At 36.3% G+C, this 12,554-nt stretch overlaps 1 protein-coding gene across 1 annotated transcript in view; it reads right to left on the bottom strand.

Moving 5' to 3' along the window:
• Positions 1–12,554, bottom strand: part of ADAM9 (ADAM metallopeptidase domain 9) — a 129,774-nt gene that overhangs the window by 103,678 nt on the left and 13,542 nt on the right. Inside the window, exons 3-7 of the mRNA XM_008567818.1 lie at positions 9,987–10,045; positions 8,541–8,619; positions 3,512–3,588; positions 2,312–2,507; positions 1,130–1,195 (exon numbers count right to left, since the gene is read on the bottom strand). Of these exons, the coding sequence (XP_008566040.1) occupies positions 1,130–1,195; positions 2,312–2,507; positions 3,512–3,588; positions 8,541–8,619; positions 9,987–10,045 (477 nt within the window). The remainder of the gene's footprint in view (positions 1–1,129; positions 1,196–2,311; positions 2,508–3,511; positions 3,589–8,540; positions 8,620–9,986; positions 10,046–12,554) is intronic.

Genomic DNA, 12,554 nt, shown 5'->3' with positions numbered 1-12,554 from the left:
AACCCGTAATGAACAAATCTGAGTAAGTTTTTATTTCTTTATAACTATGGCTTGGTTTTTTTCCAACCTATACACAATAAGGGATTTTTTTTTTCCCCCTTTTTTTTGTCTTTTTTCGTGTCCGGCAACGGATCGCAACCCTCAGTGTCGCACCCGTACCGGACCGGGACCGGCAACGGGATCGCAACCCTCGGTGCTGCGCCCGCACCTCGCTCAGCCAGTGAGCGGGAACCGGTCTGTATGTGGGATCCGAACCCTCGGTGGGAGCCCCGCCGCGCTCCCAAGCGGCACACTGTAGCAGTACGCCACCAGGCCAGCCCCACAATAAGGGATTTTTTTAAAAACTCCTCAAATCTCTGCAGTTTACAAGACAGGAACTGCAAACATGCTTCTACAAATAACTTTTTCATTCAAATAACAAAGTTGGAAGTAAAAGTAAGACAAAATATTTTAAATAATCTATCTTTTAAATTATATTGCAGCTATATCTAAAACTAGTAAGCCTGTAAACACTGAAATAAATACATTGCTTCTCTTGGTTAAGTTAGGTACTTATATCAATGTCTTAAGTATAAATAAGGAAAATGCCCTCGTGTTATCCTGTACACTGAGACTATTCCTATTCCCTTCTAAAACATGTCAAGAGTTAGAAGTTTTCTATTACTTAAAGTCAAGTACAGGTGAGCTGAAATTCTAGAAGCATAGCAATTTTATGAGGCAACAAGGTAACACCTGGTTAACTTGGTTTATAGCCACAGGCAATTAATCTGAAAAGTTCTCAAGGCCCTAACTGATAGGCAATACAGTTGCACTCAAGAATTTCAGGATAAGAAAATCACCAGAAAGAAAAGGAAAAAAACCTGTACAGGCCAGCCACCAAAAAATAAAAAAAGGAAAGGAAAAAAATCACTAGTGAAAAATAAAGGTAGTCTCATTTGCTGCACCCAGGTTCTGGTGGCATTCTGGTGGTATATTGTGGCATTAATGTTTAAAGGAAAACTATCTTAGTTTTGAAGTTATCACGTAAGAAAAGTCAATACAAATACATTATACTTCATATTTCCTTCTTGGGATGCTCACTTCTCATCTGCTTTTCATGAAAAAGAAGAAAAACTGTCACCAATCCTACCCTTTCCTTGTCAACAACAATGAACAGCTCCACATATCGGGTCTGTGGCAGGATAGCTCTTCTTCTCTGTCAAGAACAAAAACATCATAAAGGCAAAAAAAAAATTATAAGGCTACACGTTTGACACATGTAATGATCATACCCTAATCTCTAGTCACTTATTTCATGCCTGCTAAGAACAACATACAATTATTTTACTTAAAATATCCTACATCAATAAGGATAAAAACGCCAAAGACGTTTTTTTTTAAAGTGTTATCTGCTATCTGAACTGATGAGAAAAATTCTAGTTAAAATAGCTTATTCAAGATTCCAAAGCAGAATTACTGATTTTCCAAAATCAAAACTACACATATACACATATACACATTTTAATTACTATGTTGAGAGAGAGAAATATCCACTAGTATCCCAGAAGTTGAAACCATGTTGCCACTTTAAAAAAGGACTAGTTTTGTCATTTAACAGAAATTCATACCATGTGGATAAGCAAAAATTTAAGTGTCTTCCAATGTCTAAAGTTAAAAAGAACAGTCCAATAGTCAAAAGAGTAGATGGCAGGAGAGGCAATGAAAATAATGCCATAAACTAGTATAAGTAAATTTAAAATATACCTCCTCCAGCATGGCAACATCAACTCGAATTTACAAAGGTATACTCCCTACAGCTGAGGTTGATCTAGTCCTAGAACCATTTCAGTCTAAGAGACCCACGTCAAGAGTAAATCAAGGGGTCCTAAAGAAGTCTCAGAAGAGGGAGAAGAGTGTACTAGGAAGATATCTGAACTAATTAAAATGTTAAAGCCAAATCTCTCTCTCTGTTTCTCCAATCTAGAGCTCAAGACTCACCATTCCAGTTTGTGTAAGAGCTATCTAAATAAAAACTCCATTGCTCTCTGAAAGACGATGTAATGGTCTATTAAGTAGCGATGCTAATGTAACTAGTGTTTAAGATTTAAACCCTAGTTTTCAACCCCCACAGAATCTAAACTGTACTCAATTTGGTAGCAGAAACTGTATATTGCTCAACCTTTTATTCCCTACTACCCATCACAATGTCTGGCATGCAAGTTGGCAAATAAATAAATTAAATTAAATTAAATAAATAAATATTGGTTTAATAAATAAATGCATGATTTTTTTTTATTAGTCTGAGCCATGAAGAATCATATTAGGTCCTTACTCGAAGTAGCTGAGCCATTCTGGGAGGCTCCTCCTCTTCATCCTTTGTGGTTTCTTTCTCTATGTCCTCGTTGGAAACTCCACATTTCAGAGGCTCTTTGTGGACATCATCCATTCGATAAAAGATGTGCTCAAAATGAGAGCTGTTTTGCAGGGGTTCAATCCCGTAACTCACATTCTCTAAATGCAACAATCCTCTACATGGTGCATTACACATACACAGTTTTTAAGGGGAAAAAAATACACATAAAAAGGAATCAGAAAATCTGAATTCAAGTCCTACTCCTTAACATGTGTAAGAAGGGGTAGCATGGTACGGAGAGAAAACCAGAGGCTTTAGAGTCAAGCAGACTTAAATTTAAAGCTCAAAACTGCTACTTCCTAGCATCACCGCTGGTAAGTTACTTAACCTCTCCCCATGATTACTGGAAGGTGATACAAACTGTGTGAGTATGGGATCTAGAGCCAGAGGACTGGCATTTGAATCCCAAATATGTTTCTGACTAGCTATGGGACTCTCTGCAAGTCATTTAACCTCTGCCTTAGTTTACATTCTGCATAGCATTGTTCTGAAAACTAAATTATTTAATAAGCACAAAATACTTAGAACACTGCCTAGCACACAATAACTATTCAGTAAGTGTTATTACTTAAGTGAAGATAGTCACAAGCATCTTATATAGCTGGTTTGAGAATTAAAAATAATATTTATTAGTTCAATCAAACAATCATGCAGTCAACCAACCAGCACAGTGCCATACTGTCAGGCCCTCTATAAATGTTCTTTTAATATTATTATAACTTCATTTGATACATGATACAATTTCTCTGAACCTCAGTTTGTTCATCCAAATATGGAGATAATAAGCCCTTTCTCATAGTCATTACATAGATGAAAATTTTGTAAATGTAAAGTGCCACAGAAACTTAAAGTATAATTTATTTTAAATATCAAAAATTATTTAGTGGTCTCAAAAAATGAAATTTCCTCTTTAGATATTAAAATTCATCAACTATATTTTTCCTAAATAAATATGCCAAGAATATTTGAAACATAGCTATAAAAACCTTCAGTCACATCAAAGTAAAATCCAATTTTGTTAAGGCTCCAAAATGACTTGATTTGGAGACTAAGATAGGAAAAGGGGTAAGAAATAGGGGAAATTAAAAAAAAAAAACATAGATCTAGAAAATTTCTTACCTGAGTCCAAAACAGTTGCTAAGAGCAACGGATGAATTATAAACTCCCTCCACATAACCCCGATAATGACAGTGATTCTAAATGAAAAATACTATATTATTCCTGAAAATCATCATAGAAACTGCAGAGCTAATAAAATTAGTTGAGGCCAGTAAACTAAAAAGTTTTATTTATATTATTGACATCTCATAATATTACATGGCATTTTTCAGACTATATGTAGACTATCTACTATCACTGTACAAGTATATATATTTAGGCAGAATTCCCAGAAGATACTAAGTACAAACAGCTCTGCCCCAATGACCTTTTAGTCTAGAAGCAGAACAAGACAGCCTTATGCCATATTTAATATTTTAAATCACAGTCGATCCAAGAAGCAATAGCAGCCAATTGATATCTAATATAGGAGAGGACCTTATGAGAGGTTAATAAGGCCTGGGGGAAAAGATTTTGATCTGATGATTTTCTTTTCTTCCCATAGGTGTACTTATTATATTATTTAATTATTCTTATATTATTACTAATTATAAATATAACCATCTTCAAAACCTCACATCTTTGCCCTTAATTTTAAGCAAGAAATTAACCAATGGAAATGCAAGGATAATATCACTTAGTAATAACAAACTCATAGTACTTAATGAAATTTTTTCATCTTCAAAACAATTACAAAACACTAAAATAGAAAAGCCAAGGCACAGGGAGCACTGGCCCTACCAGACATTAAAACATATCATAAGGCCTTGATAATTAAACAGTATAGTAGTGGTGCATTAACAGAATAGAAAGTCTCCTAATAGACCAAGTACAAATGGAACTTTATATGATAAAAGTGGCATCTCAAATCACGGGGGTAAAGATGCACTTTTTAATAAACGTTGCTCAGCCCACTGGTTAGACATTTGGAAAAGGATAAAATTAGATCTATACCTCACACATACATAAGAATAAACTCCAAATAGATTAAGAATCCAAAGAGAAAAAATGAAACCATACAAGATCTAGAAGAAAACATGTGTGAATTCCTCTTTCACCCAGGTATAGAGAAAAACTTTCCATCACTCAAAATCTAGATGTAATTAAAAAAAAGATGGAAATTTTTTACTGTATACAAAATAAATTTTTAAGCTTCTACATGGAAAGAAATAACAAAAAAAAAAAAATCAAAAGACAACTGATATACTGGAAGCAGTCTATCAGTTATTTACATCATAGATACTTACATCATAGATAAAGGTTTAATCACCTTAAATATAAAGAACCCTTAAATACTGAAGGGAAAAGATCAAAAGCCCAAAAGAAAATTGGGGAAAAGACATGATCAGACAATTCACAAAAGAAGATATAAAAATGCCCTTATATATATGAAAAGATTTTCAGTCTCACTCATGACAGAGTAAGAATCCATTAGTCCACACTGATATAAACAGATAAGAGAAAGCTCTTCCCTACAGTACAAAGCACTAATAAATACAGAAGCAGTGGTGAAATTAGGAAATCACCATTTGACAGCCATCATAGCAACAGTTGATTCAGGCAAATATTAGGTACTGAAACTAGCAGATAAAAAATTGAGGAGTAAAAAGATATTTACACAGTCTCAAAGTATCTAACCATAATATGCATTTAAAAGGTGAAAACAGTAACTTTAGAGGAAAAAATCTGGCAGACAACTCCTTAACCAAACTACGTTTACATTGTCAAGTAATAGTACTAATCAACAGCATATGCTTACTAACGTGATACAGTGAAAACCATTCAGTATCACTTCAGTGGTATTCCTGCAAAAGTGCATAACATGAACCCAATCATGAGCAAACATCAAACAAACCCACATTGCAGAGCATTCTGCAAAAGCTGGCCTGTGCTCCAAAAATGCTAATGTCACAAAATAAAAGGGACAACTAAAAATTTCGAGATTGAAGGAGATTAAGAAGACATGACTACTGAATGTCATACATAAACTTGGATTTTCTTTTGCTATAGAGGACATTATTAAGATAATTGACCCAAAAAAACTCAAAAAGGTCTATAAATTACATAATAGTACTGTTTCAATGGTGATTTCCTAATGTTGAGAATTGTACTATGATTACAAAAGAGAAATCCTTGTTTTTAGGAAATTTACACAGAAATATTTAAGGATAAAGGGGTACCATATCTGGGCTATACTCTTAAAAGGTTCAGAAAAAAATAGAGGGGTAACGAAAAAGCAAATGTAGTAAAATGTTAACATTTGGAGAACCCAGGTGAAAAGTTTACATGAATTTTTTGTATTATTCATGCAACTTTTCCTGTAAGTATAAAACAGTGGGGGGAAAAATTTTTTTAACAATTATACACCAAATAACACAAACTCGAATTACAACTTTCTCTAGTGTGAGGCAATTCATAAACACTAATTTTTTCTTTCTAGTGCTTCATAGTTAAAGTCTAGCTTTGATATTTCCTTCTCTTACTAAAGGAAAATAAATATGTTGTACTAGTACCAATGAGGTTAACAACTATGCGATATAATAGAGTAACTCATAGCACTCAAAAACTAAATGTTTCTAGTTTCAACTATAATAGAAGCTCTCCTATCTAACCTGACTGACATCCAGTAGGTGATCGCTTAATCTACCAATTTAATGGTACTTTTTTTAATAACTTGCTTTTATTAAACATTTGTATAGCACTCAATTTAGTTCTCAAAAAATAACAAATGATATTTTGTAAGTTTGCAAACATCTAAACTGCATGACTACAATAAAGATACAACTGGCACAAACAATTTTGTAAACACACAAAACACAAGTGAGAAACTCAGCTCGTGAGAGCAGAAGCGCACAGGACCGTCAGAGAACAGCCTACTACACAAGAGCCCAGTGAGCCTGGAGCTGACAGCATATGCTCAGAGGAAATGAGAAGATCAATTAACCAAGGGAGTCGGTTAAGAGAAATTATACTGCATTTGCAAGATACCCCAAAGTTCTAAGATATAGTAATTTGAAATTTTATTTCACACAGCTACTCATATTAAGTGATTTTTCTAAATTTTGTTTCTTTGTGAAAAATGGCTTCATAAAAGACACTGATGATGAAAGCCATCTAATAGCTTTATAAATTAGTTTAATCTTAAGCAACAGAATCCTAAGAGAAAGCATTTAAATTTTCTCAGTGTATCTTAATTGTATTTTATGGACAAAAGTATATGTCATTACAATATATGACAATTTAGCCATATGCAAAAAAATCCCATTATCAAAATTTAAATTTGTACTTCAAATCTACAATCACATTTTCATCTACCAGAACATATATTAAATAATCAAGAAATAAGTGAAAGATTCCATCTGTTTGATGATATATTTCAAACACCAAGGAAAGCATAACAATTCTATAGTACTTTTAAGATAATAGTTACATAAATTTCTATATAATTGAAATCTATTTTTAGCAGTTTGAAGTACATATACTTTCAATAATAACAAATAATGATATTAATTGAGTAAAAAAAAAGTCAGACTGTCTGTTCTAAGCATCCTACAAGTAATAACTTGTTTGAGCCTCCCAATAACTCCACAAAGTATTCTCATTTTAAAGTGAGGACACTAAGGCACAAACAGGTTAAAGTAACTTCACCAGCAAATAAATAACAGAGCCAGAATTCAAGCCCAAACAGTATATGTCTCCAGAAAGCATGCTGAAAAACTTATACAAGGAAAAAATGTCCCCTAAGATTACTAGTTTTGTCAAGAGGCACAAATTATGTGGTCTTTGTCCTCCTGCGATGGTAATCTTTGTATGGATGATTGGATGGATGATGATTTTTTATCTGGTTTATGTAATAATGTTAATTTAAACTCCTCTACTAATTTTACTATTAAACAATGGACATACACTACACTAAGATAAAGGAATCAGACAGTGGACCAGAAAAGGATAGGGCTAAGGAAGCACTTCATCATTTTTGTAAAGTCCTAAAAATTAATCTAAAATAAAGATTTTATTTTCTATTTATTTGAAGAATGCCGCAAAAGTGCATAACTAACATAAACAATTCAACCTACTAAAACATTACAAAGATTGGAGAAAAAATAACATGTTTAATGGGCACAAAGATTTCTCATGAAAACCACTGCAAAAGAAAAAAAATGTATAATACCTAACTGCTAAAAAAGAACTGCAAAACACTCTTCCCAAACAAAACTAGAAATGTTTACACTCTAAGTAAAAAACACATAAAGCCAAATGCAACATCTGCCAATTATTTCGTGTACTCCTGGCCAGTTCTATCCCCAGGAGTACTCTCTCTGATGCAGAGAGAACCACACCTCTTTAGGAAAGAACTGTTTTCAGCAAAAAAATTAGAACATTAGAACATGCAACAGTAAGATTGTTTTTCTTTACTAAACAGTAATGACAAATCAAATGGTTTAATAAAGAAGATGTATTTTAGAAGCATTAATTTTCAACAAAAAAACTCAAAAACTTCTATTTTCAAAACATATTAAACTGTTCTCCTTCATAATGAGTGAGGATTATCATTAAATTAAAAATTATTTTCATAATCTTTTTTTTTTTTTGTCTTTTGTCTTTTTTCCGTGTCCGGCAACGGATCGCAACCCTCAGTGTTGCCCCCATACCGGACCGGGGACCGGCAACGGGATTGCAACCCTCGGTGTTGCTCCCGCGCCTCGCTCAGCCAGTGAGCGGGAACCGGTCTGTATGTGGGATCCGAACCCTCGGGCGGGAGTGCCCGCCGCACTTCCCAAGCGGCGCACTATCCAGTGCGCCACCGGGCCGGCCCTATTTTCATAATCTTAAAAAAAAAAAAACTTTACTGAATAGCTGGAGAGCTGTAAGGTACAGCTTAGTCTACGTAAATATACCCACCTCCCCCAGGACAACGCATATATTATAATGTTAATGGCACCCTGTAGGGTTGTGCAATGTTTAACAGTCCTGAGTTCCTAAAGAGAACTCATTTTAAAATGATAAGTATTTTAAATTTTGCTATAGGATCAAGAGAAAAATATATTACCTGTATACTGGGACGGTCAGAGATCAGAGCTCCTTCCTTGTTATAGGTATAAACTACAAAATCTTTAGGCAAAAGGTCTCTGGAAGAAGGAATAACACATACTGTTAAAATTTATTTTATCTATCTACAACTAAGGACACAATTCAGAAGGCATTATTCCTAGAAGAAATGAGCAGGAATAAATAAAAACTCCCACCTGATAAGTTATTACCTACAGAATGTGCTGCTATAAAACTGAAAGCTCAGGAACAGATGTGAATCTGAAACAGTATACATCACTAACTCATAAATAATGTTAAACTAAACATTTGCTCTAACAGTAATGAAATTCTGGTTGCAAAAAAACTTAACATAAGTAATGTCTCTAAATTTTTCTGATACATCGCATAGGAAAATTATAGATTAGGTTACTGACAGCACATCATATTTATAGAAGAAAAATGTTTTTTTTTTTTTTTTTTTTTTGTCTTTTTCCATGTCCGGCAACGGATTGCAACCCTCAGTGTCGCCCCCGTACCGGACCGGGACCGGCAACGGGATCGCAACCCTCGGTGTTGCCCCCGCGCCTCGCTCAGCCAGTGAGCGGGAACCGGTCTGTATGTGGGATCCGAACCCTCAGCGGGAGCGCAGCCGCGCTTCCCAAGCGGCGCACTAGCGCAGTACGCCACCGGGCCGGCCCGAAAAATGTTTTTTTACACTCTTTTCCAGAAGTCCTACATAAACAAAAAGCATTCATTGACTTAACCTCCTTAGGACAGAGGCAAAATTCTGTGTCAGTTGTTAGAGGAAACAATTACTCCTGATTCCTGAAGCTTCACTCCACGTTAAGGGAGCTCAGTAGTACAAATCACATGTGTAAGGACAGGGCTCTCTTGCAGTGGGACTGGAGCAGCTCTATGCTTATCTGCGAGACTTATGTCAGGGATGCAATGTGCTAACTAGCAATATGCCATTTAAAATTCAAAACTCACCTGAGACCAGCCTCTCTATATTGTTTAGAAATGGACACACGGTGGGGGGGCTACTTTTAAGTTTTCAAACTCCTCAAAGATTACCTGCACACTGTCCTGATTTACACATCCTTTACCTTTATTAAAGTCTACATGACAGGCTCGAGAGTAGCCTGTGGGATTTTGAGTCCTTTCAATAACCTGACCCTATGCAGTCACTGCAGTTTCCTGGTCTCCACCACTCCCCCACACGTCCACGCTCTGAAAAGAATAAACTGGAGCCCTCTTTCCTCGAGAAGTCAACGCCTGTCCAGCCAGAGCACAAATTCCGCTACGCTCGTCCAGAAGCAGGCTGCCACTGTGCAGCACTGACATGAATGCATAAATGTGCCTGATACCGACATTCAGTATCTTCCAAACATAGTTAACTGCAAAAGAAACCAATATACTACTGAAAAAAAAGTACTGAAAAGCCAAAGTAAATTAAATTCCTTACTTGTTCCTTTCCAAGTGAATAATATGTTCTTTTCCTTCAGCCTGAATGACATAAGATACCTAAATGCACAGAGAAGGAGAAAAAAATAAAACAACATTTTGTAAATTACTTTTCAAAAACACATCATTTATAAGACACAGGAAATGCCTTCCTGAATTAAAATAATTTGGTATTGACTATAATTGTGTTATAGAAAAACTCTGAATCTATTCTTAAATAACTAAAATATATTCTGCCCTGTACTGGCCAGCCTCCCCCCGAAAAACAAACAAACAAAAATAATATATATATATGTATGTATGTATTTGTGTGTGTGTATATATATATATATATATACCTGTGTATATGTAAGTATATATTCTGATCATCCCTATCTTTTTTTTTTTTTTTTTTGTCCTTTTTGAGACCGGCTGCACCACACTCAGCCAGTGAGCGCTGTGAACACACCGGTCATCCCTATATAGGATCCGAACCAGCGGGGGGCAGTGCTGCTGCGCTCCCAGCGCCGCATTCTCCCGAGTGCGCCACGGGCTCAGCCCATTCCTATCTTTCTTTAATAATTGACCACGGAGGGCCGAGCCCGTGGCGCACTCGGGAGAATGCAGCGCTGGGAGTGCAGCAGCGCTCCCGCCACGGGTTCGGATCCTATATAGGGATGGCCGGTGGGCTCACTGGCTCAGCACAGTGCGGCCGGTCTCAAAAAGGGCAAAAAAAAAAAAAAAAAAATTGATCACGGAAAATCACCTGCATGTTTATCTAAACTCTTCAATTCATTTATAATTCAGCTATAACTTCAGGGATTTGTTTTTAAGTCTATCTACATTACAAAGTAATTCTTCCTTTTGATTAAATGAAATGAACCTCTAAGTTTCAAGAGATTACCCTTAGTCCTAGTTATCCAAAAGTTGTTCATATTAACCTCTCTGAAATAAGGATGCATCATACAAAGACACAGCAGTCTAATTGGCAGCACTTCTGTCTTTTATTAGTGGTACATAAAATGATATAGTTTGTCTTACAACTGATGGCATTTTAAATCAATGAATTAACATAAGGTAGCTTACATTTACATATGCTCAAGCTCATGAGATCCTCTTCACTACCTCAAACAACTTTGAAACAATTTCCCCAGAACTTTCTCAGCCATTTCATTAGCCAGAATTGCATAACGTAATCACTAGAACCAGGAGATTCAACTTTGCCTTAACTCTCTAATAAAAAAGAAAGTCATAGAGGGACTCAACAACTAATATTATCAGAAGTGTCTATTTAATTTTCCCCACTGCTTCCAGACTCTAAGTTAACATTTTGCCAAGAAATAGCATGATCCATTCTGCCATAGCACATCAACCTCTAAATTCTAAGAACTAGACCAACTTCTGGATCCTGGCATTTTACTTCCACATCCTATGTGGGAATCAGAGAACTCTGTTATCTACCTCACTATCCACTGAGACATCAAAAATACCAAGCTCCTTACATCGCCACAGTTTTGGCACGTGCCTTTCTATCCTTTCTGTTCTTGGCCAATCATATGATGTAAAAACATCACTGCTATCTCCACTGAGAAGAAATCTGAGAGTCTGAGAATTGTTTTGTGATACTACACTCCTCCCCCAAAGACAGTAGTTCCCCCTTATTTGTGGAAGACACATCCCAAGACCCGAAGAAGATGCATGAAACTGCTTATAGTACCAAACCCAAGATAGCTACTAACAGGCAAGTGAAACATACAGTGTGGATACACTGGACAAAGGGATAATTCACATCCCTGGCAGGATGGGGCGGGGCAGAGCAGAGCAGCATAAGAGTTCATAAAGCTACTCACAACAGTGTGCACTTAAAACTTATGAATTGTTTCTGTCTAGAATTTTCCATGAAATAATGTAGTAGATTGAATTATGTCCCCCCAAAACTCATTGAAGCTTAAATTGTGTTCCCCAAGTTTTATGTATTAGAAACTTGGCCCCTGGGCTGGCCCAGTGGCGCACTGGAGAGTGCGCCACTTGGGAGCGCAGAGGCGCTCCCGCCGAGGGTTCGGATCCCATGTGGAGACCGGTTCCCACTCACTGGCTGAGCGAGATGCGGGCACAACACCGAGGGTTGCGATCCCATTACCGGTCAGTAAAAAAGACAAAAAGGAAAAAAAAAAAAAAGAAACTTGGCCCCCACTGTGACTGTCAAGAGGGTGGGAAATCCTATTAGGGTATTTGAAAGGTGAGGCCTTGAAGAGGTGATTAGATTGTAGGGTCGTGCAGTAGTGAATGGATTAAAAATGTTGGTCAGGGCTGTGGTTCTGAGGATTTTAAAAGTAGAGAGAAGAGAGTCTGTCTTTCTGTCTGCTCTGTCTCTCTGCTCCAGCATTTCACAGTGTGATACCCTGTGTCACTGTCACCACCACCAAAACCCTCACCAGAGGTGTTCCCTGGACTTTGGACTTCCTAGCTTCTGAAACTATAAGCAATAAATTTTGTTTTCTTTATAAAATATCTAGTTCCATGTATTTTGTTATAAGCAACAGAAATGGACTAAGACAGTGAGTAACAATATAATATAAATGTCTTCCCA

This window comes from Galeopterus variegatus, unplaced genomic scaffold (assembly GCF_000696425.1).
Source record: "Galeopterus variegatus unplaced genomic scaffold, G_variegatus-3.0.2 Scaffold348, whole genome shotgun sequence".
Classification (NCBI taxonomy): Eukaryota; Metazoa; Chordata; class Mammalia; order Dermoptera; family Cynocephalidae; genus Galeopterus; species Galeopterus variegatus.
This window is presented reverse-complemented; position numbering and strand designations above follow the sequence as displayed.